This window comes from Trachurus japonicus, chromosome 14 (assembly GCF_045865225.1).
Source record: "Trachurus japonicus isolate A0001 chromosome 14, Traja_1.0".
Lineage (NCBI taxonomy): Eukaryota > Metazoa > Chordata > Actinopteri > Carangiformes > Carangidae > Trachurus > Trachurus japonicus.
In genome coordinates, this window is record NC_140920.1 from 9391153 (window position 1) to 9414449 (window position 23297).

The window sequence follows — 23297 nt, forward strand, 5'->3', positions numbered from 1 at the left end:
TTCCAGGGCTAAATGAACAAAGCAAGGGAAGTGACCCAGGTCCTCCTCCTCCTCCTCCAATGCGGTTATTGGCCTTGGCGACAACTAATCTTCCTGGGGTCCAGCACATAAAAATAAAAAAACAAACATTTTTTAACATTATATGATTACACAGAAGTAGCCTACTGTTGCAAAAAGAAGGAAAGAATAAGCTGCTGGTTTGAAAACACATTATAGGCCTAATTATTAACTGCACTGGAGTCAGAGCACCAATATATTCATATAATGTAAAAGAAAATAAATAACTACACCTTCCAAAAAGTAAGAATGGCACAAAACATGTTGTAATGTGCACACGGGTGTTGGCTATATGGGAATGCAAAGCTTTTTCTGTGTGTTTGAGGTGGTTTGTTTATGAGATGGGATGAATTAAAATACCCAAGCTGGCTGGCATTCCTAATGTAAAGATCATGTCTGTCACTTGCGGTAGAAGAATGGTAGAAGAAAAACTATAGTGGTGGTTGGATAACACGTACGTCTTAGGAAATAAGTCCATACAGTGCCAGTGAGAAATATTTTTGGAGTAGACATGGATGGCTGTAATGGATATTATGTCTAGTTCACTGCAGTAAATGTTGTTCATTGGCCAAATAGTATTATCTTCAATCATTCCAACAAAACGCTATACTGGAAAATTGACTCTCAGGGCAGTGACTCAGCTATTTAGCGACAGGCTTGCACTACATTCACAGACATAATAATCACAGGGAAAGATGGATAGTGATGATATAGTATATACTGGAGAGGACATTGAAAAAAAGATGGGGCTTTTAGGAGGAGACTTAAAGCTTCAAGATAGATAAACTGTCCTCTCCATGTACCTGAAAAAACTCAACAGAGCTCAGTATTTGCAAGGACACAGCAGTATTTCATATGTCTAATTATATCTTGAATGTATCCCTAGTTATTACAGATCTTTAAAAAAACACTAGTGTCTACAAAACACAGTATCTGGACCCACATTTCTACTTTTGTTTGTGACAGACTTTGTTTTAGGGCAGTCAGGGTGAGGCTAGATTATAATAAGGACAACAAATGGTTAAACCACAGAGTTTATTGTATCTTTTTTACATGTTCAGGGAGGGTTTTATGCCTGATCCCTCATATCCACACATTAAATGCCAGAAGGTTCCTTGAACACACACACACACAACTGATTAACAAAATGTATAAAAGTGTCAAGTTTAAAACATTAGACATTTTATTTGAACAATGAACTCAAGGAATGAAAAATGGCATAAAGGCAAACAAAAAAGAAAAAGAAAAACTCAATTTACATCCTACATGTTTAATGACAAAAAACCCATCATGTAAGGGCTATGGAATAAAAAAAAAAAGTTTATCTCAAGATCAAGATAACACAATCTACATGCCTCATTAACAACGCTGTGGATAATCTGCCTGGAGATTAACTGCCACATCACATCTGATTTGACTCATCACATCACTGACCCACTGTCGGGGTACGTGTTCATGTAGGCCGCAACCATCGAATCCAGATCATACACAACATCATAGTTCATGTTCAACAGAGCAAGACCTTTTGCTTTGAATTTTTCAGGCGTGTTCTCCATGTACATCTTGAAGCGTTTACAAGCCACGTTGCAGCTGTCGTCCAGAGCCAAGGTAGGCAGGATGCCGATCAGCCTCAGGACTGCGAGCATGTTCGGGAAGAACTTTAAATCGGCCTGCCGCAGTGTTTCACTGAGAGTGGAGGGGAAAGTGTCACCTTTGCCCTTTTTGCTCCATTTCACCCACCAGCAGTGTAGCTCCGCAGAGAGGGTTGCTGTATTGGGGATGTAATCTTTGAACACCTGTATGCTCTCCTCTTCGGGTTCGGCGGATTTGCGTTGCTCTATGACGGCAGGGACCAGCGACAGACACCTCAGAGACTTCAGGTGGTCCTCGCCGAACAGTTCGGTCATTTCCTTAACGATGTGGTTCACCACAGGGACAGACAGATGTTCCTTGTAGTAATTATCCGGTTGAATGGTTTGAGATTCCAAGTGATGCTTTCTCAAGAATGACCGAGGAACCTTCACTGGGATCTCCATCGCATTGGCTAGGTTGACCGCCTCATCGTACCAGAACTCATGATACACATCGATGTTGTCAGACACTTCGCTCAGGGACTGCAACACAGCTTTTAAACCGGTTGCAGCAAAATGGGCATCTGGTGCTTTCCCTTGCACGTTCATCCCAAATGCTCGGGTCAGCGTCGTCGTGTTTTTCAGCACAACCAACGCCATGACGAACTCAAAGTCAGCCAGCGCTTTTGAAATCTCTAAGGCGTCATGCGTGACTTGATCGCTCCACCTCATATCTTCGTTGTCATGCACGCTGTCCACACAGAGTAGAAGTGCCTCCAGGATATCCACCGCCACCTCAAACGCATCATGTCGTTTGGTCCAGCCGGCACGACAGATTTCCTTCAATTCATTGGCCTTCTCCTCTTTGTCTGGGTAGAAAATCGAAATAGCATGCTCTAACTCCAGCTGCAATAAATGCGACTGACTGAAAAATGACTCCATCTTCTTAAAGGTGGCCATGACGAGCTGAGCACCGGACAAAGCCATACTGTTGGCCAGTGACACATTCAGCGTACGAGTGGATCTCAGCGTGAGCACCGCCAGTGGATACTTCTCAATCAGTTTTGCAGACAATGTTTTTATTTTACTCAAATGTGTCCCGGTGTAGGAGTGGGCTTGACCCCGACACTGTTCCATATCCAAACCCCATTTGTCAGTTATCTCGGACAGCAGTTTCTCTGCCAGTTCTTCTCCATCTCCTTCAAAGCTCAAGAATCCAAAAAACCTCTCATGCTGGCAGTTCGACTGGTCCACGAAACGGACAAAGACAGGGAGGTACCATTCTCCTGAGATCTTTACCAAATCATCGGTAAGTAATGAGAAGAAGCCGTTTTGTTTAACTTCCTCCACCAACTTACTGCGGATGCAATTCTCACACACCTCAATCAGTTGACTCAGCTGAGCCGAGGAGCAGTACTCCTGATTCACATCGTACCTCTTCTTTAAGACTTGATCTCCACAACTCACGCGATAATCTAACAATGCCTGAAAGTTGCTTTCATCCTGTTTCCTATCACCAGGGCCTGTGGGAGGAATGTTTTGCTCTCCCAGCAGTACAAGAACTTCAAATAATGACATGAGATAGTGTTTGTATTCATCTTCCTCTGGTTCCTCTGTCTGGACATCTGTCTTGTCTGAGTCTGCCTGAGAGCTCTTCATCTCTAAAAGGAAAGAAGATAAAAAACAAACTCCATCATTCACCTCTTGACAGTAGTGGGTGTTGGACTAATTTCCTTTGTGGAAAAAATAAATGTGTTTGTGAGAGTGCTGGTATTTTAACTTACTTTTTCTCCCTCTACTGTCTGTTTCATCATCTTTGGTCTGTAAAATAAAGAGACAGGACATGTCAGAACCGGGAACTGCAGAAATCTAATTATACAATTACTTTTACTGTTTTTGTCACCCACCATCTCTTTGGTGCGTTTGGCCTGACCATTTTGAGGTTGGTTTGGCATGTCAAAGATAGTTGGCATGGCATCATCTTTCAACACTTTACACTGAGCGTCCTGAAAACAAAGTTAAACCAAAATCATTAAATGTACAGCAACACTGTGCTTGTGCTTTACACCTACATTAAATATTACCAAGAACACAAAATATTCAATATTAATTAAATAAGTTCAATGAAAACGTTATAATAATAATAATGATATTTATTATGAGCTGAATTCTCCAATTTTACTCAAAAAGAAATGGCAATTACATTTTTTTAAAAATCACCTGCAACTTGAATACATGACTTACATTATCGATCAAAGATGCTGCAAAATGCTTCCCACACAGTCTGTAGTGACTATGCAGATGGTCTGCTGATTTGTCGATGAGGTCCTTCCTCTGGCATTTTTCAACCCACTGCTTGGACCTGACAGAAGTTGTCAAACCAAAACAACACGTGTAAGAGTCAAAATAAAATGTGATCATTTAGTTTTTTATGGTACTATTATAGCATTTGTCCAATATTACCCTACCCTAACCTCTATTATTTGTAATGGCTAAGATTGTTAGAACAGTACATTCAAATAAGTCAAACCCATAACATGCATAAAGCAATCTTACTTAATGGCAGACAGTAATAATTTGACTACAGTTAAGAATAAGTGACAGTCGCTCACTGAATTATTGTTATCAGTGCACATTACTCTATTGATACTACTCTATGTATTCACATCATACAACATGCAAAAAGCCAAGTGAAGAGAATTATAGACTGACAATTTAGAGAAGTTTGTTTATACAATGAATAACCAAGTAGTTTAAAACGTGTCTTTTCATGAATCATAAACTATACCAGGTCTGCCTATCCTACTGTATACAAGGGCATAAATGTTTCCACATGTTTAGCTGCAGTATTTTAACAAAAGATCAAATGCAACAACTTTTTAAATTAGGTTGTTCATTGGAAAGTGATAATATGCCAGAACCTAAATAAAGGATGTGATGTACAAAACAGGCATTCAAATGATGCAGAGCCGACATGATATTAGGCTACAGTCAAAGTAGTTAACCCTGTACGCATGCAGTTCTTACTGGTTAGCTGAAGAGCTTCCTGTTTATTTTAGCATGTGCGTTAGCATTAGGCTACTTACTTTTCTGGATCACGTGGAAACCTGAAGAGTGGCTCAGGGTCGGGTTTGCTGCTGGTGCAGTTCGGCACAGCACAGCGATTCTGCATCATAGGAGTGTAAAAAACACCTGTGTTTTTGCTATGATTTCCTATTGGGGATAGACAACTGCTAATAGTAGCTATAGCTATCAAGTTATTTGAATCAAGACGGCGATTTCCGGTTATTCATTTCAAATTAAAATACACGGATGTTCTCCAGATAAGCCTATTTGCAGAATGTGTATTATGAAAACGCCCTTTTTGCAAATCTATCAACGTTTATTATATTTGCGTGATGAACACACACCAAAGTTGTCAAAGGTTGCCAAATAATCTAAAGTCTCAAACATAACAACAAAGAGTAGGTCTGCCCACAGTCAACTCCAGATGACTGACATTGTTTATTTGGTCTCATATCTTTGGCACATTAATAGTAAAGGTAAGTGACAAAAGTAATTGGGTCTATTTTTCGTAAGTGGTCATAATTCAGGTTTTATTTTGAAGGGCGGAGAGACTTTCTGTTTCACGTGGTTTTGTAAAGCTTGACATTCAACAGCCAGAGGAGCGCGCGCTTCTTCATTTCCCTCCCATAATCCTCAGCGGTCATTTCAAAGCTAGAAACTGTTGAAAACATGTCAAGGCATGTTTCAAAAACATTGACGTTATGTCGTCACTATGATTATGACACATTATGTTATGATGATTATCACACACAAAAGGACATCACCTTTATTATAAACTTATTCATTTTGTATGGCAAATTTCACATACATAAATGTAAACACTCCAAAACCTCACCCAACTTCAGAGGTTTCTTGCATGAGTTCAAAGAGTACATGAAATCCCTTACACTATTGACACTAAACAAAGCATCACATCCATAGATATTTATCTATTTTTACAGTCTATGATATTTATGAGAGATTTTTCAAAGAATAAAGAAGTAGAATAAAGCTTACACATTATATTTCCCTTTTTTTCCTTTTTTTTCTTCTGTCATATTATATGTTAATTTATTTATTATATTTTCCATGATTTTATGTTTTCTAACATTGCTTAAAATAACCTTATTTTATTTAGATTTATTTATTATTTATGTTTATTGATAACATATTGGAGCACCTGTTTCATGTTTTTTTTTTTTTTTCTTAAGGCAAATTTTATTGACAATTCAGGTATTACATTTAGTAAAACATACAAAACAAAGAACAACACAATGCCAGGGGGTCGCAGTATTCAAAATAATATACAAAACATTGCTATTAATCCAATAAAATATTATATAAAATGCATAACTCAGTGGTTTTAATAGCTATGTTTCATGTTTGATTGTATGCACAACCTTGTTCTCTGTACATCCGTTTGTATGTACAATGTTTTCAATAAAGCTCATTGAGAAAAAAAAAAAAGATTATCACACACAAACCCCTTCGTGTATGAAACCCAAACCTGTCAGGGTTTATTTCTCCATAACAACCTCCAAACTTTATATTGTACCAGCTGATTGTATTACGTTTAGTATACACGTTTCACTTTAATATTCAACCAGAACGCGAGTATTTGCACTTTCTCTCACCTGTAATGATTATACTGTCCCTCAACTTTTAATCACAGCAACCTGATGTTAATAGTTACTGAAAGATAACCGCTTTTGTTAACTTTATGCCGCTGTTGGAAAGTAACTACATGTGTGTTTTTGTCTCACGGGGCTGTAATGAAAATGGGCGTAGCTGCTGCACTGAACCAGTAAGTAAGGAATCTTATTTAGGTTCAAACAGATTTGAACGGGAGGGGATGAAACAACTTGAGGAAAACTTCAAATCCCGTTCTCTAGTTTGGAGACATTCTATTGGTTAGTTTTTGTCTCCCGCGAGACTCGGCTGACCAATCGGAGTGCAGGAGCGCGAAGTCAAATCGAATGTTTTTCTTCCTCAGAGAAGCAGACGCCCTCAGAGCCGTGCAGTTGGGAAGGTGCTCCTCGTGTTGTTGAGTCTACACTCCAGGGTAAGTTTATAATGTCACGTTTGTTTTATTCACTCCACTACAGCAGAAGTACTGCTAACTAAACGTTCACTTTTTTTTTTTCGCATTCCTTTATATCTGTTTTGTCAGCAGACGTTGGTTAGATGGACACAACGGTAACATTAGACCACATACAGTAGCCTACCGTAGTGAATCCGATATGAACTAACGTGAATGTTCATTTGTTTGTTTACCGATAAACATGGGCATAATGTGACAAAACAACTTAATATATGGGTCATTCCGCCATTTGCTCATTGTAACTCTTAAAAATTAAACTTTATTTTTCATTCGATTTCAGTATAGAATTTTTTAATATACACATTTACTCATTCAAAATTAGTACTGGTCAATCTCAGGCTACTTTATTTAATTTATTGCTGCTTTTACCATTGCATTTTTGAAGAATGAGTAACAGCAATGAGGGTAACAGCAATGAGTTTTTAGCATAAAATCAGCAATTGTGTGAAATCCAGCCAAATAGCATAGCCTGAGCACACAGAGCACATTCTTAGGATTTAACTGAATATTTTACTTTTGATATCAACAAACACTGTCTTAGAGATAATTTAGGTAACAGGAATGAGTTTTAAGAGTGACCGACTCTGACATAGCTACAATATCATTCAATTCCAGGAAAAATAAATTACAGAATTTAATTTTGGTCTTCCCATGACTTTCAAAAGACCTAAATGATGTCACTTCCAGCAGAACATGTCACTGGTGGAATGTTCCAAAACTTTTAGAGTGTAGAATGTGTTTGGGTAACAGCACTGAGTGAAAACCTGGGGATGGGACTAAAATGTGAATTTTAACCAAAATATAATTAAGTTTTAATTAAAAAAATGTTATAATATGAAGTCACACTAATATGCAAAAAAAAAAAAGAGATTTTAGAAGGATTTTATTCATTATGCATTGTGGTAAACTATAGCGTTTGGCTCTGGGGACATGCAATAAAGGCTATGTTTCAGTGTTTTGAAAGCCTTTTTATAGTAATTAAAGATTATATATCTTTAATTTCTACAGTGATTCATGTGTATGGTGCTTTGTTTAATAATTAAATGCAATTTATATTATATTATTACATGTTTTTATACATTTAATATGCTGGGGACAGAAATGGCACTTTTGGTGGAATCGCCCATTAAACTCAACTTTTGATACAAATTCGTAGAGTTTTGCCAGCGTGCGGGGTTTGTGGGGAGGCATGATGTAAATTGTGTAAGGGTAATAGGACCTTGAGTATGGATTAGGCTACTGTTTGTAAAATCCTGACATGTTTTAATGATCTAGATTATTCATCGTATTTGTTGATCTGTTCACCTTCCAGATAACACAATTGAAGCACTTTTAAACACTGATAATGGAGAACGTTTCAAGGAGAAACAAAGTAAGTCTATGTTAATGAATATCATGTATTTTTTTGCTCAACCCTAAATGACATTCAGAGCTTCACCCGCTAACGTAATGGTCTAATTGCTTTGATTCTATTAGGGAAACAAGGAGAATGCTCAGCCTGTACATGGGAGCAAGGCTATCATCAAAAGAGATAAAGCATGTCTTGCTCCGTTCCATCTGAAAAGCAATGAAAAAGAGGAGACTCTGGCAAAAAATGTTCCGCTTAAAGCCAAGGCCAAACACACAGACACTGTGTCAACCTTTGGTGGAGCTCTAAAGAAGGTAAAGACCCTGCAGAGAGATGGGAAAGGAGCTGCAGCTTCAGATGTCACACAGCAACAAACCCATAGCCGAGCCTTCCACGCAGAACAGGTTACGAAACACAAAAAAATAGCTGTAGAAGCCCCGAAGCCACCCACTGCTGTCCAGCCATCCAAACCAGCTCCTGGTATGTACAAAGGCAAGATTGTACAGTCAAAAATCGGATCCATTTGGAAGTCGAGTACCAGCGTGGACCAGTTAGGTGTCAAACCGTCAGCAGCACCCAAAACGGCGAGCCAAAGGATTGGAAATGCAACAAAATGCAGGTCCAAATCTGTTTCTGACTTGGCTGTACATGGCACACAAAGACCTGCATCAACAGCTTCCAGGATGGCGGTCAGAGGACCTGCTCACGTGTCCAAACCTCCAGCCTCCAGCCGTCCTCCTGCTGGTTTCTACTCTGCTCGCCCTGCTACCAGAACCGTCCCAGCAACACTAACCAGTACCTGCTCCAAGAGTACGTCCCTGGCTCCCACTAAGCCAAGTGGGACTCAGAACCCAAAGCCAAAGGTCCCAGTGACAGACAAGAAGGTCAACAAGCCTCCTGTCTCAAGCACCATCACCCAGTACAGATTTACCAAGGAGACTGCAGAGGAGAAAAGGTAACAACTTTTTGTTCTTCACACAGACACTGTTGCTGTTTTCCTTGTACAGGCAGAAAAAAACAGAGTGGACACGCACATCACACCAGCGAGGGCAGGTGCAGAGTACAAACAATGAGCAAAATAGAAAAAAACAAGAGTACTCGCAACTCTGCAGGACTCAGCGTATCAATTTATTGTAGTGACGTACGTTTCGAGCAGTGTAGGTGTGCTCTTTGTCAGACAGTAGGATAGCTATCAGAAGCCATCTTAAATACTACTAGTCACATGACTTGATCAGGAGAGGATAGCATGCAGCTGTCACAGGTGACATAATTAACAGAAATAGCAGAAAACGGCAAGCAGCCTCAATACCCTGATCTTAATATTCTCGGTGCATATAGATAAATGTACATTATGTCACACAATCAAAACACTATAAAAAATATTTTACCTCAGGCCAAAAGGGGCCGTAATACAACAACAATATCAGTAGAACAAAGTTCTTAACCCAAACAATGCCATCAGACAAAAAGTCGTCATATAGGATGGGTGTAGTAACATCTTAAAGTGCAGTATTCATAGTAAATCATCAATGAAGTTTAAAACATACATGTTCTGTCTGCAGAGCAAAACTGGCTGCATGGCAGGCTGCCAAGGGCAAGACTTTCAAGAGACCAGCCATGGCAGCGGCACCACTCCCGAAGACTAAAGTCTCTAAACCTGTTGCTGATCTCAAATCCCAGTCTCAAGTTGAGCCTCAGCCTCAGCCTGCTACACGGCACACGTCTGAACCCAGTCTGGAAGCACGTGAACCAGATGCTGCTACTGCTGTCGGTGCAGATACACAGGCAGCAGAGTTAACAACGCGCAACCAAACTCCAGTGGTCATGAACACTACCCTCGAGCTGCTTGAGGACTCGGACCTAGATCTATTCGACTCACAGGACAAGGTACAGAAGTAGCTTCATACCCACAGCAGTTGTAATGCTGAATAGTAAAGCCACAAGGTGATCTTGTTCATATTGAACTTAGCTGACCCTAGGGACATGTAGAAGCACTTTTCTATTTCTATTCCTATGACTTTGACCATGTATTTTGATTATATTGTCTTTTTATATTTGTGATTTGTGTGTCATGATATCTGTGTGTGGCTGTTTTTTATACTGGGATTGCTGAGTGCCTGTCTGCAGAACAAATTTACCAGCTGGTATTAATAAAGAGACCTTGACCTTGACAGGGCACAGTGGACGACGTAAGGAAACAGGGTTTCTGAGTTACTCATGCTGTCTTTTACTTCAGTGATGGAACCAACTTCTTTTCATTTTGACAGATTGTTGTGAACCTGTGTGAAGCTTTGGAGGCCATGGCAACACCTTCAACTTGCAGTGATGGTAAGTTCAGCTATGATCAGTTTGGGCAGTTCAGAGGTATTTTGTTTTTAGACTAATAACAATAAGTGTCCTTGGCTCACTGAAATTTGTGGTTTAATGATAAATTAAGCTACATTATTCTGACTCTACACAGATGCTTCTTGTTGAACTCGTTACTTTTGTCTCCATTAAGAGCTCCCACAGGTGTCGGATGAGTGCAATGATAAAGTGGAAGACGACAAGCCAAATACTGAATGTGAAGAAGAGACAGTTGGTGAAAGTCGAGATGAAAGTCGGGATGTTTGTGAGCAGCAGAAGGTTGAGCATATACAGAATGAAACGGAGCGAAGTGATGGAGACAAAGTGGAAACGGATGATGATGATGATACTGAGGAAGTAGAAAGTGGTGATAGCTATGACGACGATGACGATAGCGATGATGTGATGGAGACCACCCCACCGATGGAGAATGCTTCAGAAATAAAATACAGTGTGAAGACGACTCCATACCTGCAGAGGTGAGGCCCACTTTTACTCTAATCTTTTAATTGAAGTCCTGCCATTAATTTAAAGGGATAGTATCATTTTTTTTAAAAGTGGGGTTGTATGATCTACAAATAGCCCCTAAGTACTTTAATTGCAGTAGAAGACTCTCTGCACTCCTCCTGTTAGCAACGCCAGCCCATAGCCCTGCCCAGAGATTTACAACATACAGTGTTGTGAATGGACCCAAAGAAACGGCTATTTTCACGGCCTAAAAGAGGTTTTACCTGGAAAAAAATACACAGTTCCATTGTTCGTTATAATATAATTTTTTCCAGCCCCTCAAAGCTCAAGAAAAACACAGTTTTTATTTGGACCTAACCAACTGCTCATCAGCGGGCGCTAACCCTGGGCGGAGGGATACGTGAGTTGGTTAGCTCCAAATAAAAACTGTGTTTTTCCTGCACTTTGAAGGGCTGGAAAAAATTATATTATAGCGAACAATGGAACTGTGTATTTTTTTTTCAGGTAAAACCTCTTTTAGGCCGTGAAAATAGGCCGTTTCTTTGGGTCCATTCACAACACTGTATGTTGTAAATCTCTGGGCAGGGCTATGGGCTGGCGTTGCTAACGGGAGGAGTGCAGAGAGTTTTCTACTGCAATGAGTGCTTAGGGGCTATTTGTAGATCATACAACCACACTTGTACACAAAAAATGATACTATCCCTTTAAGAGACACAATGTAACAGATTTTTGCTTATTATACTTTTTTTTTTATGAAATTTTTGTCTTTGTAGTGTCAAGAAGTTAATTGACGACGAGGTCAGTACTTCTCGGAGAAAGAGCAACATCAAAGACCTGAAGTTTCTGACGCCAGTGCGCCGTTCCTCCCGCATCCACCGCAAATCCTCCAAACTGCCGACGATGGTTCTCGATCACGACCCCTGTGTGTCGTCGCTGGCTGAGCTGGTGAATCTGGATGATGACACCAACGCATATATTTACAGAAAAAACCCCGCACTTCTACACGATCTGCCAGACCAGACCAGCCTGTGAGGAGCTCGATGTGCAATGGTTCAAAAACAGCCCATGAGATTAATATGGGAGAGGGTGTAATGGACACTTTATACTGGTATTAAGATGGTTACTAACCTGCTTCTGTTCAAAGAATTTTATTTGCCATTTTAATTAATTCTTAAGAATATACAATCTTGTCAAATGTATGTCCTGTTTTGAATGTATTAACACTATTAATTTTATGTTGACATGTATTGCTTGATGCACTACAATAAAAGAGTATTGCCTTATTTTAGACACTTGTGCTCTGATGGTCTTTATTATAATGTCTATATACTGGACATAAAGTGTGTGGTAATTCTACTGACAATCATCAGTCTTCTATCGCATACTGTAGATGATTTGGGTAAAAGTAGGTGTTGCAAGTAAATTTCCTCAGTTCTCTTCTCAACAGCTGCAGGAATTTAGCTGACCTTAATCAGTGTTGGAAAGCTACTTTAGAGCAGAGCTTTGCAAGCTGACAATTACCTCAAACTGGAAGAAGTTAAGCTACAGTAAAACAGTGTTAAGGAGAAATACCCATGTTGATCAGCTGGAGCTACTTGTATAGTATATAAAGAGACTAAAGTTATATTAGGTGATTGCAAAAGTGCCTCGTAGCTCATAGGTCATACATAAACCAAACACTTCTGCACACTGGGAAGTGCCAGTGTATTAGCCTTAGTTTTCAAGTATGGCTGTGAGAATGCTCTGTCAGGCTGAGACAAGGGAGGTTTATGCATTATGATGTAGCTGAGCACTGATGAACATGGCCCGTAATTGTTTGTAGTTTCAATAATTAAAGGGATAGTTCACCCAAAATTGAAATTTCACTCATTATCTACTCACAACTGTACTAAAGTGGGAGAAAGTAATTGAACCATTTATATGGCTATGAATGTAAATGGACTAGTAGCCATATAGTTTAACTACTAGTTTAATTACATGTAGCTCACTACTCACCAAAAATGGCCTGAATTATGAAGAAGGCTTAACTAATACTGATGTAGTACTAGCATGTTACCATGTTCATTCGGTGCATTTTGTGTGAGGAAAGAAAGGACACAAATCACTTCTTTTTTCATGTTTAACCCCACTTTAATTGACCACATTGTAAAAATCCAAAGTGCTCATATTTGAACACTGCTTTCTTTTGACCGCTTTCATAGCAAACTCCTGACATCAGACTGGATGTTTTGACACCAGCTTCCTCTGATCCCAGATGAGACATTTCATTATAACAAAATAAAAAAGGAAATCATCCACAAAAAAAAATCTCTTTGATGCAATTTTCTTCCCCAAAACAAAAAGTATAAAAAAGTACTCTTTTCCCACTCATCTGCAGACCACAGGGGAAGGTGTTCAGTGCTGTGCGCTAAAAGGCTGTTTTCACTGCCAGCTGAGGGTTTGTTTTATGTTCTTGAAAGACCCCGGTTGTCCAGATCTTTCACCTAGAGGATGAAACAAAGAGCAAGATAAGATCAGAGTTCATACCATGCTTTTGCACATGGACATATTTTTCAGTAGTAGTACAGTAAAACTGTTATAGAAAAGCAGAGGGGCCAGCTTTGAACGGTGCAACCAATACTTCCATAAGCAAACTAAACCATACCAAAATAAGTGATCCCAACAGATGTGACAAATGCAAGAAGGAAAGTTTGTGGTTTACCTTGTATATCCTAACCAGCCAATGCTCTGTTGTGTAGGCTTCCTCCAACACATCCAGTTCAAAGTCCTTGTTCCCAATCTCAGCGTTCCTCACTCTGTCATAACCAGGTGGACGCTCTGCAGAGGAGATCGGGAAGATCATCAGAATTGCAGAACTAACATACAGATCAACGTTAAAGGAGGAGAAACTCAAGCTAATGTGTGTTTTACAGTGTGATCACACCAGGCTGCTGGGGTTACTCACTGGCCTCTGTGTAGACCTGGCCGAAGCGGTAGTAGCACATCTTGTACATGAGGCAGTTGAGCAGGACGGGCGAGCCCTCACGGTCCACTCTGAACTCTCCGGTGGGAGTGTAGTAGTCGTGCTCCTTGATGTGTTTGCCCGTGTCTGTGCTTCCCCCAATTCGGACCATCCACAGGAACTTATTGATGTCTGTGAATGACAATGGATGATTTCATTTGGTTGGATATGCTTTCAAAAGAATTATTCCAAGTCCAGAAAGTTCACCGAAATACAACTCATGTTATCCATAATACCAGATTTATGGGGTAAATCTGGTCCTCCTAAATCCATGTTCTCGCATTTTTGTCTTTGTTGATATAGAAACAGTCCCGACAGTCGACTAGTAAGGTCTACCCAGGAAGCTAGAGTAAACAGAGGTACGTGATAAAAACACACGTTAACACTCATATTAACGGAGTTATGCTCACTCAGTGTTGTGTGGTAAAGAACTGGTGGATGTTGCAAAGCATTTGTAGTGATATTTTGAGAGGCCGAAGTCGCGGTTAGAAGAACTGCCCCCATTACTTCGCTGTTTAACTGCAGTGTAGCGCAGCTAGCAGGAGCAGAGCTAGGTCCGGTCTGCACATATTTTTCTCAGACTTTTTCCTGTGGTCGCACTTGGGGACCTAGAGCTGTAGAGCGTTAGTTAGAAAATGACCGGAATTCTCCTTTAACACACAGTAATGTTAAACAGTGCAAAGTGGAAATGATACATGTGGATGTTTGATACGTACCATCTGAGGAATAACCCGTCAGTCCTCCAAAGATGACCAGGACGTAACTGACATCCAGCTCCCTCATGATTTCATAGGCCCTCTCTTCTGTGGATGCCATCGCCTGTGGAGCAAACAGCGACCCCGGGTCAACACATCAGCACTTTACAAACATGAATTCATACTAGGGATGTCACGATTACTTGTTTTCACAATTAATCGTGGTATTAAACGCCACAATTAATTGATCGTAAAGATTCCTAAATACCGACACTTTCTGAAAAAGATTATGTTGGAACCATATCGGCAGATGTGTGCCAAAGTAAAGGAAGCTAGTCCATTTATCTAAAGTAACACTGAATCGGGGCAGTGCGTGGTGCAGTGGTTAAAGTGGCTGCCCCATGTAGAGGCTACAGTCCTCAACGCAGGCTTCCCCGGTTCGAGTCCCGCGTCGGGCAGACCTTTCCTGCATGTCATTCCCCCTCTCTCTGCCTCCCCCTTTCCTGTCTATCTCACTGTGCTATCGAATAAAGGCAAAAAAGCCAAAAAAACAAACAAACTTTAAAGTAACACTGAATTAGTAGGAATTTAAATGTTTGCGTGTCATTTGTATTGTGAAAAAAATGATTAAAATAAACTTAAACATTTGATATAGATGACAATATCACATGACAAACTAACCCTAACACTTCCCCCAGTGGATTAATAGCTGGGTCCTATATTAAGAGATTAGATGTAATTATATTTTGACTATATTTGATTTTACACATTCATAGTGTTGTGAAATTTATTGATGTATAATAATCGTGATAATCGTAACACCGTGATTATTTCTCTGACAATAATCGTACTAAGAAAATCTATAATCGTGACATCCCTAAAGGTGTTCTCCTCGCAGCTCACCTGTCCAACTCTGGAGATGTGAGTGTTGTTCCAGGTGTTGTTGTCCACTAGAATGGTTCGATTCGCCATGGCCGTTATCTGATAGCCATAATCCCACCATGACATGACTTTAGCATCCTGGAAATACAAAAGGTCAAATCAATGTATTATTGAGCAGAACTCCATAATCTCATAATCTGTACAATTCAGACAACTCAGCATCCTGATTCTTTCTCTGGGCATCGCTGACCTCAGGAGTGTTGTGGCGGAGCCAGTAGTAGGCCTCTCTGAAGTCGTCGAAAATGATGCGGCTGCCGTCGCCTCCGCGGGCCGACAGCACGATCGAGGGAGAGGAGTAGGCTTCGCTGGTCACCCAGGTGGAATGGAAAGTGTACGTGATGAGGAAGAAGGCCATGACCAGAATCATCCCACTGGCAACCTGGTAGGTGAGCAACACAGGATGTCAGGTTTTAACCGACTGCATACTTTGACTTTGACACTTAGGAGAGAAATTAATTGGGAGAAATGTCATAAAAGCGGTATTTTACCAGAAAAAATAAGAATAAGATAAATCAGAGGGATTGTGAGATGATTTGTTTTCTCCAGACTTTACTTTATGTGAATACTCAACACCATTTCAACATCTATTATCTAGTAATCATTTACTGGATATCAATCATACAGTACTGAACCGGTCCGTCAGAGCGCCTACCTCGTTTTTGATGGGGTAGGTGGAGTCCTGCTGCTTCTTACTTTTCTTGTCTGGCCGACTCACATCCAGATTCTTCATGTATGTGGTGAGCACCTGAGACACACCGATGCCCGACAGGATGCACATGACTGGAGCCAGCACCAACATAAGACGCACCTGTGTGGAGGCAACAAACAGGATGCACATTAATAGATAGATACTTTAATAATCCTTCACAAGAAATTGCAATTGTTACAGCAGCTGTGCACTCAAAAAACAGATCTATCTAAAGAATTACAGACTTATCTACAATATAAATTAAGATAAAGACCCAATAATCTAAAAAAATAATATATAATATATAATATTGCACATGAGTGGGACAGAGCTATTGAGCTATTTGCACATTGAAGAGTTTGATAGCAGCTGGGAGGAAGGACTTTCTGTAGCGCTCAGTCTTGCATCTTGGTGGAATCAGACTGCAACTAAAGCTGCTCTGCCGAAACACCTCCAGGGCATGAAGACGGTGCATGTCATTAATCCTTGGTACATATTCACATTTACCATTTATAAGCCCTAAGTGCACATAAAACCTCTCTAAGGAGTCCATCAGGTGACTGCAACTCTAATCTGGACGTACCATGACAGCTGAGAAGTACATGCTGGTCACTCCATACATGATGATGAAGATCCTGGCGTCCGACAGGTTGTTGAAACAGTAGTAAAGACCAACTGTAAGGAAATCAAAGGTAAAGCACATACACATAATGAGCTTCTATATCCAAAAAAGAGTGATCACACAGCATAAACTCCTTTACTACCTGTGTGTTTATGGTGAGTGCACAGTACACTTACCTGGGAACATGAAGACCAGCAGCTGGAGGTCAAAGTAGTAAGAGGACCAGGTGGTGGGCTGATGCTCAGAGACGGAGGCGATGATGGGGATGTTGTTCTTGGCGTAGGAGGGGTCCAGCAGGGAGTAGAAACGCCCAGTCCATGGAGAGATCTTACCTGAGGGAAACATACAGTAGAATAGGTGAGTTGTGGTCAAAGCAAAGAACATGAATCAAGTTCTCAAAAAAATAGAGATGGAATTAAGGGTGTTTTCACACATGTTTAGTGCGCACTAGGGTGCACCAAATGTTACATTGTTTCATTTTTCAGTTAGTGGGACCAAACTTGGAGAGCGTCATGTCTCCATGACTACCGGTTGAAATCTGGAAGCGCTGATTGATAAAACTTTCATGATGGAGACTCAAGAGCCTCTGTGGACACAAGGGACGGACCGCCGACCTGTCCGGTGTCTGAGCGATTCAGCGGACACGCACCGACCGGCTGCCCCGCTGCTGCTGCTGCTTCGTTTGTGGGGACAGAGCTGCGTAGGACCGGAGCACTGGGCGGTCTCCCCGCTGCGTTAACCCGTTGCCAACGACTACGGGAGCCCTTTTAGCTCAAACTTGTTGAGTTCGCCTGGCAGTTGGCTCGCACCAGAGTGCGGTTGCTTTCACACATCAACTAGTGCGCACCAGAGTTCGGCTGGAGCCGAACCGAGACGAGACCACCTCCTCAGGCCGCACTAGTTTTGGTGCATTAGAGTACGATTTGCTTTCACACTGACCCAAACTGGACCAAATTTAGTGCGATCTAAATTTAGTGCGCACTAACACTGCAGGTGTGAAAACACCCTAAAGCAGAAGCAAGCGGAATGTTTGTATTAATATAAGTCTTAAATAGTTCTATCTTCCGACAGCAATCACTTATATCGAGTGTTTGGTCTGAAACACGGGTCTGTCAGTCACTCTGCTCTGCTGTAAGCCGAGGAGAAAACTTTCCTTGTATCCTACAACCTTTATCCAATGAGGAGAGAGAACAGCATAAAGGGGCGGTCCTCTCTGTGTGTGCAGCCAAGGGATGCGCGTGAACGTGGTGACGTAGGGACGAGGGCGGGGGCTGCTAACTCCATCGGCTGACAAGAAGTTAGCCAAAGCCACCGGATCGCTTACTTCTGCTTTAATCATTTCAAAAAGAAGGTTTTTAATGCCCACCCTATCTCAATCTATCTATTAGTGCAGTTTTATCTCTCCTCTTACCTGTCAGCATGAGAACGGTGCCCACAGACAGCAGGATGAAGCCAACCAGGGAGATGACGCTCTTGAACAGCACCTCGAACTGCTGGGCGTTGAGTTTGCTGCGCAGGTAGTCCACAAAGGCATGAATCTGGCACAGGCCAAACATACCGAAGGCCGCCATGTGCTCGGAAGACTGAACCGGCTGGTGTACGAGAGAGGAGACACAGAGAGTTGAACTGACTGAAACGTTCTTTGACCCCGGATTATGGAAATTTACAAGATATTCTGCAGTGTTTTCACCTCACCTGGAAACCAACAAAAGAGATCTGCATGGAGAGGATGGTGCCCAGGCAGTAGACTGTGCAGTAAGCCACGTATATGCGGTGGGAGAATCGGCCTGTGAGCATCAGCACCAGGACATGGAGGGGGATGAGGTTGATCAGGAACACGTAGCCGCCCCAGGAGGAAACCTACAGACACACAACCACACTGTCATGACCTCTGTAGAGTCTGAATGAGAGGCCGTGTCCACTTTACCTGCTTTATACGCCGACAGCGCCATCAACCTTACTTATAGAGCTCCCTCTCTCTCTCTCATCAGAGTGATGCTGTTGCTAGGTTACAAAATGAGTCATCTGATACTTCTATGTTCCTTCCTTTAAACACGACAATGTTGGTATATATAACATTGAGTTTGTACATACGCCTAATAGCATTAGCAGCATCTTTCAACATGGACCCCGAGGCAGGCCTACCTTCAAAACGAGTGTGTGTGCATGATATAAACATAGCCACGTCTCTGGATGTGTTGTCATTGGTAACGTATGTCCCACCCCTTCTTGGATTTTGATTGGTCAGTGTGGGAAAAGTAACACTGACAAGTGCTGTGCTGTTATAAAAGTTGAATAGATTTCGTCTTGAAGCACTCTGAGCACGGCAACAAAAAACTGTCAGCGCCAAGAGTGTTGTAAACACCAGAATACATAGGACCTCTATAAGAAGTAGACGCTGTGTGCGTTTGGTGGATATGCAGTGGAAACCCGTTATAGTGATCACGTGGGTCCAGAGTCAATGTGAGCACTATAAAAGGTTGACTATTATAACCGATTTTTTATTATTTCACTTCATTTGTTTATGCAGAACATCATCTAAATGCCATTTGTATCGTTTTTCAATGAGAAAAACAGAATGAAATGGACAGCTTCAGCATTTACCAAATTTTATTTTATGTTTCAAACATGGTACAGTTGTTGCAAATGCTTTTCGAGAGGCACTATGAAAGTTTAATTACTGCGCAGATATAACTCAAATACTGTACACAATATAGCACAGTAATGTATAGCTTACTGTGGTTAAAATTCTAAATAGACAATTGCCTCCGTAGTGCAAAACCCAGCTGCGGCTTGGTGGTGACTTATTTCTTATCTTTTACCGAACAGCCTGCTGTTTTGCGCCCGGTATCGACTCATTTACGTCAGCTAGCAGCAGAAGCAGACGTCTGGCAAGGAATCACGGCTGTATGTAAAATTGTTTTTGCACGTTTTCATTCATAAAATGACCAAAAATGAACACTATAAGTGGTTTTCTTGATGACTATAAACTAATTATTTAAACAGCATTTGTATAGAAATGATTCTGTCCAAAGCCTTTTGATCCATATAAGTGGTTGATTACTATATCCGTGATCACTATAAGCGGTTTCCACTGTATATAATATAAATGCTTTATTTATACATCTTCAGATTTCCTTACCATGTAGAAGTAGGCCAGTGCACACATGGACGACCAGTACACTGATCCTGTTTTGACAGCCTTGATCCACATGTAGTATGTCAGCAGCATGCAGAAGATGGCAATACCTAGGTAGGACGACACAGAGGGATTTGATTAACAATTCCTATCATAGTTTTTTTAACTGAAATTGTTAATATGCACAGCATGCACATACCTTCATTATCATAGGAGCCGGCAACGGACCGAGAGATATAACCAGGCACCACTGCAATCATGGCAGCAGCCAGGAGCCCAGCACCTGCATCCTACAGAGACAAACAACTGTTTAGGAAAAGTACATTTAACAACAGTTCTCATCTAGCAGGAATACCTTCCACTGAGGCTACTAATGGGATTTTAAAGCGGCTCAGAAATTTTGCATAAATACCAGTTTACCCGACAGGATTATCACTCACTCTGTGCAATAAGTTAGACAGTTTAATGTCCTCTGTGGCTCTGCAGGGAGCTGCCTGAACAATTATTATGTCATCTGACTGAGTTATCCTGCACCAGGGTGAGATTTTTAACAAAGAATCTGGATTACAAAGTGGTAACATGAAGTTTTAAAGGGTATTTATCTGCCAGTGAGAAGCTATTGTAAGACACGACTGAGCTGCACAATGGGTATAGTAGTATTATGCAGTGTTTTATGATCTTGACCTTTACCCGCAACAAAATGTCGAATATCTGCCTCTGGTGCTTCGATTATGACCACTTAGTAGTTCTTATATTTAATTGGTTCAGGGCTTAAATCACTGACCTGTGCCTTGTAAGAAAACAAGCTCTTTCGATTCTGAATAATAGCATGTGATCTTAAATTATATATTTTGTTGTGCATCTTATAATGTGTTTTACCTTCAGCTCCTTGGTGAAGTGGTAGGTGACTATGGCGGTGAAGGAGGAGAACAAAGGAGCCAGAAAGACGCAGACATTACGGATGTCGATGGTGATGTGGAAAAAATGTAGGACGTGGTACAGGACGGCAGACGTGATCATCAATCCTAGTGAGAAAAAGAGAGAGAGATTCACTTCTGCACCTGAAAAATCTTTTTAAGCCTGCAGATGTTAACTCGTTCTGTTTATCTGGTTATTTTTGTCTAATTTCCCACCTGGATAGATGGTGCCACCGATGATTCTCCCCAAAGGATACCATGCTCTGTCATCAAACCAGTTGTGAAACTTATAAAATCCTTCTTCTGCCAGGAAGCGGGTGGTACGGTAGTTAAAGTAACTGTGAAGATGAGACAGACGCCAAAGTGAGACGTTATTCCAAGAAGGAATATCATCTAACAACAATGGGAAATAACCTGTGACATGAGCAGCACTTACGGATCAAACTCATGGATGACACTTTCGAACCTCAAGACGGAAAACAATCTGGTGGAGAATGCTGCAGAGAAGAGAAAAGAAAAGCACAGTCAATTAATCAATCAATCTTTTATGTTTGTCTCTAAGTATTAATGAGATAATTCTGTGTTTGTACAGGAAGCAGGGGACTCACAGAGGACAGCGGCCATAGACAGGATGAGCAGCTTCAGCAGCGTGTCCTGTTTCTCATAGGACAGGCGCAGGAAGCCTAACTTGGTCATTTTGGCGAGGTTAGGGACAGCTCACCGTACTACCTGGTGGGAGGAAGCAGACAAACACTGTAACACTAACTGTGGGAGAAAAACACAGCAGAGGCACCTATAGCCCAATAATAATAATAATCATCATAATAATAATGCTTAAATAAAAATAATACACGCTTAAAATTCCATTTTTAGTGAGAAAAATATATCTTTATGCAAGAAAGTCATTCATATGAGCAATCAAAAGTCTTGTTCATGCAGGAGTGAACTTTCATGTCCAGCCCAACCAGATAAGGCCACGCACTAAGATGTGGCGTCAGGAACCAGGAAGCAGCAGCAGACACTCTGGGAAAACTTGTGCAGCAGAAGACTCATTCGTCTATTGTCTTCTTCACATTTTACATTAATAATAAAGCATCTTTGCAGAGTGAAAAAAAAAACACAAACCTTGAAGCTCAGCAGAGCTCTCTTAATTAATAAGGCTAACTTTGAATGGAGCACACAATCAATCAGAGCCAGTGACAGATGATTCCCCCGGCTGTTTCTAGCAATCTCACAGAGCGAGAACTCAGCTGAAGCTAGTTATTTGCTAACTCGCTATTAGTACAACCCCAACGGGCACATTTAATAATATGTACACACGCATTTATTGTGCCAGATTTGAGCTGCATTGCATTGCTAGTCAGCATCAGGCCGGCTAGTGCTGATGCTGCCTCCATCCAGCTAGAAGTGTGTAGCTACCCAGGCTAACATGCTAGCTGCTGTATAATGAACACCGTCTCTTTCTTTTATGTTATAAACACCTCCTATACATGCTGCAGCAGGTTGACAACCTAGACTTTAAAAACCGCTCCTAAATAAGCCCGCAAGTTCATTATTAAATGTTCAGTTAGACTCACCCGCTCCGCTCCTGTTACTCATACACTTTTTCACACACAACCTTCACCGTGAGCTAAGTCCCGCCCCCTTCGGCGCCAGAGTGCGCGCTTATTGGCTGCGCGTCAGTCAACAGTAAACCCGCCTCGTTCTGATTGGTCGTCTGGCTGTCCATCATATTTCCGTCCCTACCTTGTCCGTGTAGTGTAGTGACGTGTCCTTAGTGAAAGCAGATAGAAGTGTTGCCCCCTGCTGGCTGTAAACTCTTACGACAGGAACATTTAAATGAGAAAAACACATTTATATGCATTAAAAAAAAGGGAAAAACAGAAAGATATTGAACAAAGGAGATATTAAATGTCATTATGTGTATGTTAATCTGCAGAAATAATGTGTTATATCAATAAACACACAGCAAAACAGCCAGTTTCGTGTCTTCTTGCGACAAGAAAATGCGAGTGAGAAAAAACATTTATATGTATTAAAAAAAAAGGAAAAACAGTAAGATATTAAATGTCATTATGTATGTGTTCATTTGCAGACATGTGTTATATCAATAAACACACACAATAAACAGCTAGTTTCTTGTCTTCTTGCGACAAGAAAATGTGAGTGAGAAAAAAACACATTTACATATGTATTTTAAAAAAGGAAAAACAGTAAGATATTAAACATAGAATATATTAAATGTTATTATGTGTCTGTTAATTTGCAGAAATAATGTGTTATGTAAGAAAATAACTGTTTCTCTGCATAATTTTCAATATATTGTGGATTGCACATCTACCATATCTGCTTGCTTT

General features: G+C 40.9%; 3 protein-coding genes across 4 annotated transcripts; 1 reads left to right on the forward strand and 2 right to left on the reverse strand.

Moving 5' to 3' along the window:
• Positions 1 to 1038: 1038 nt before the first annotated feature.
• Positions 1039 to 4894, reverse strand: thap12a (THAP domain containing 12a). Its single transcript, XM_085797345.1, has 5 exons — positions 4715 to 4894; positions 3873 to 3990; positions 3536 to 3634; positions 3413 to 3449; positions 1039 to 3289 (listed from the first exon to the last, which is right to left on the reverse strand). The coding sequence occupies exons 1-5, from the start codon at positions 4801 to 4803 to the stop codon at positions 1479 to 1481; spliced, it is 2154 nt and encodes a 717-aa protein (XP_085653471.1). The 5' UTR covers positions 4804 to 4894; the 3' UTR covers positions 1039 to 1478.
• A 3210-nt stretch (positions 4895 to 8104) lies between these two features.
• Positions 8105 to 12224, forward strand: LOC146974226 (cytoskeleton-associated protein 2). The gene is made up of 6 exons (XM_085797346.1): positions 8105 to 8146; positions 8251 to 9077; positions 9685 to 10009; positions 10390 to 10450; positions 10623 to 10947; positions 11710 to 12224. Exons 1-6 carry the CDS (start codon positions 8120 to 8122, stop codon positions 11966 to 11968), a joined length of 1824 nt encoding a protein of 607 aa, XP_085653472.1. The 5' UTR covers positions 8105 to 8119; the 3' UTR covers positions 11969 to 12224.
• An 820-nt stretch (positions 12225 to 13044) lies between these two features.
• On the reverse strand, positions 13045 to 22579 carry stt3a (STT3 oligosaccharyltransferase complex catalytic subunit A). Of its 2 annotated transcripts, none has more exons than XM_085797348.1 (18): positions 22518 to 22579; positions 21549 to 21669; positions 21377 to 21437; positions 21157 to 21278; positions 20903 to 21048; positions 20223 to 20313; positions 20027 to 20133; positions 18580 to 18744; positions 18296 to 18476; positions 17061 to 17216; positions 16846 to 16937; positions 16227 to 16382; positions 15765 to 15953; positions 15536 to 15652; positions 14654 to 14756; positions 13881 to 14069; positions 13638 to 13753; positions 13045 to 13419 (listed from the first exon to the last, which is right to left on the reverse strand). In XM_085797348.1, exons 2-18 carry the CDS (start codon positions 21634 to 21636, stop codon positions 13381 to 13383), a joined length of 2118 nt encoding a protein of 705 aa, XP_085653474.1. In that variant the 5' UTR covers positions 21637 to 21669; positions 22518 to 22579; the 3' UTR covers positions 13045 to 13380. The 2 variants fall into 2 exon arrangements, with proteins under 2 accessions (XP_085653474.1, XP_085653476.1); XM_085797350.1 differs by having other exon boundaries at positions 22370 to 22579.
• Between the last annotated feature and the right edge of the window lie 718 nt (positions 22580 to 23297).

Bases quoted from the DNA above. Each gene is read 5' to 3' on its own strand.
- LOC146974226 (XM_085797346.1), top strand. From the start codon at position 8,120: ATGGAGAACGTTTCAAGGAGAAACAAA. The intron at 9,078-9,684 runs GTAACAACTTTT...TTCTGTCTGCAG, and splicing joins GAGACTGCAGAGGAGAAAAG to AGCAAAACTGGCTGCATGGC. The intron at 10,451-10,622 runs GTAAGTTCAGCT...GTCTCCATTAAG, and splicing joins ACCTTCAACTTGCAGTGATG to AGCTCCCACAGGTGTCGGAT.
- stt3a (XM_085797348.1), bottom strand. From the start codon at position 21,636: ATGACCAAGTTAGGCTTCCTGCGCCTGTCCTATGAGAAACAGGACACG. The intron at 21,438-21,548 runs GTGAGTCCCCTG...TCTTCTCTGCAG, and splicing joins GTCTATGGCCGCTGTCCTCT to CATTCTCCACCAGATTGTTT. The intron at 13,420-13,637 runs GTAAACCACAAA...TTCATCCTCTAG, and splicing joins GGCTGGTTAGGATATACAAG to GTGAAAGATCTGGACAACCG.
- thap12a (XM_085797345.1), bottom strand. From the start codon at position 4,803: ATGATGCAGAATCGCTGTGCTGTGCCGAACTGCACCAGCAGCAAACCC. The intron at 3,450-3,535 runs GTGGGTGACAAA...TTTATTTTACAG, and splicing joins CCAAACGCACCAAAGAGATG to ACCAAAGATGATGAAACAGA. The intron at 3,290-3,412 runs GTAAGTTAAAAT...CTTTCCTTTTAG, and splicing joins AGACAGTAGAGGGAGAAAAA to AGATGAAGAGCTCTCAGGCA.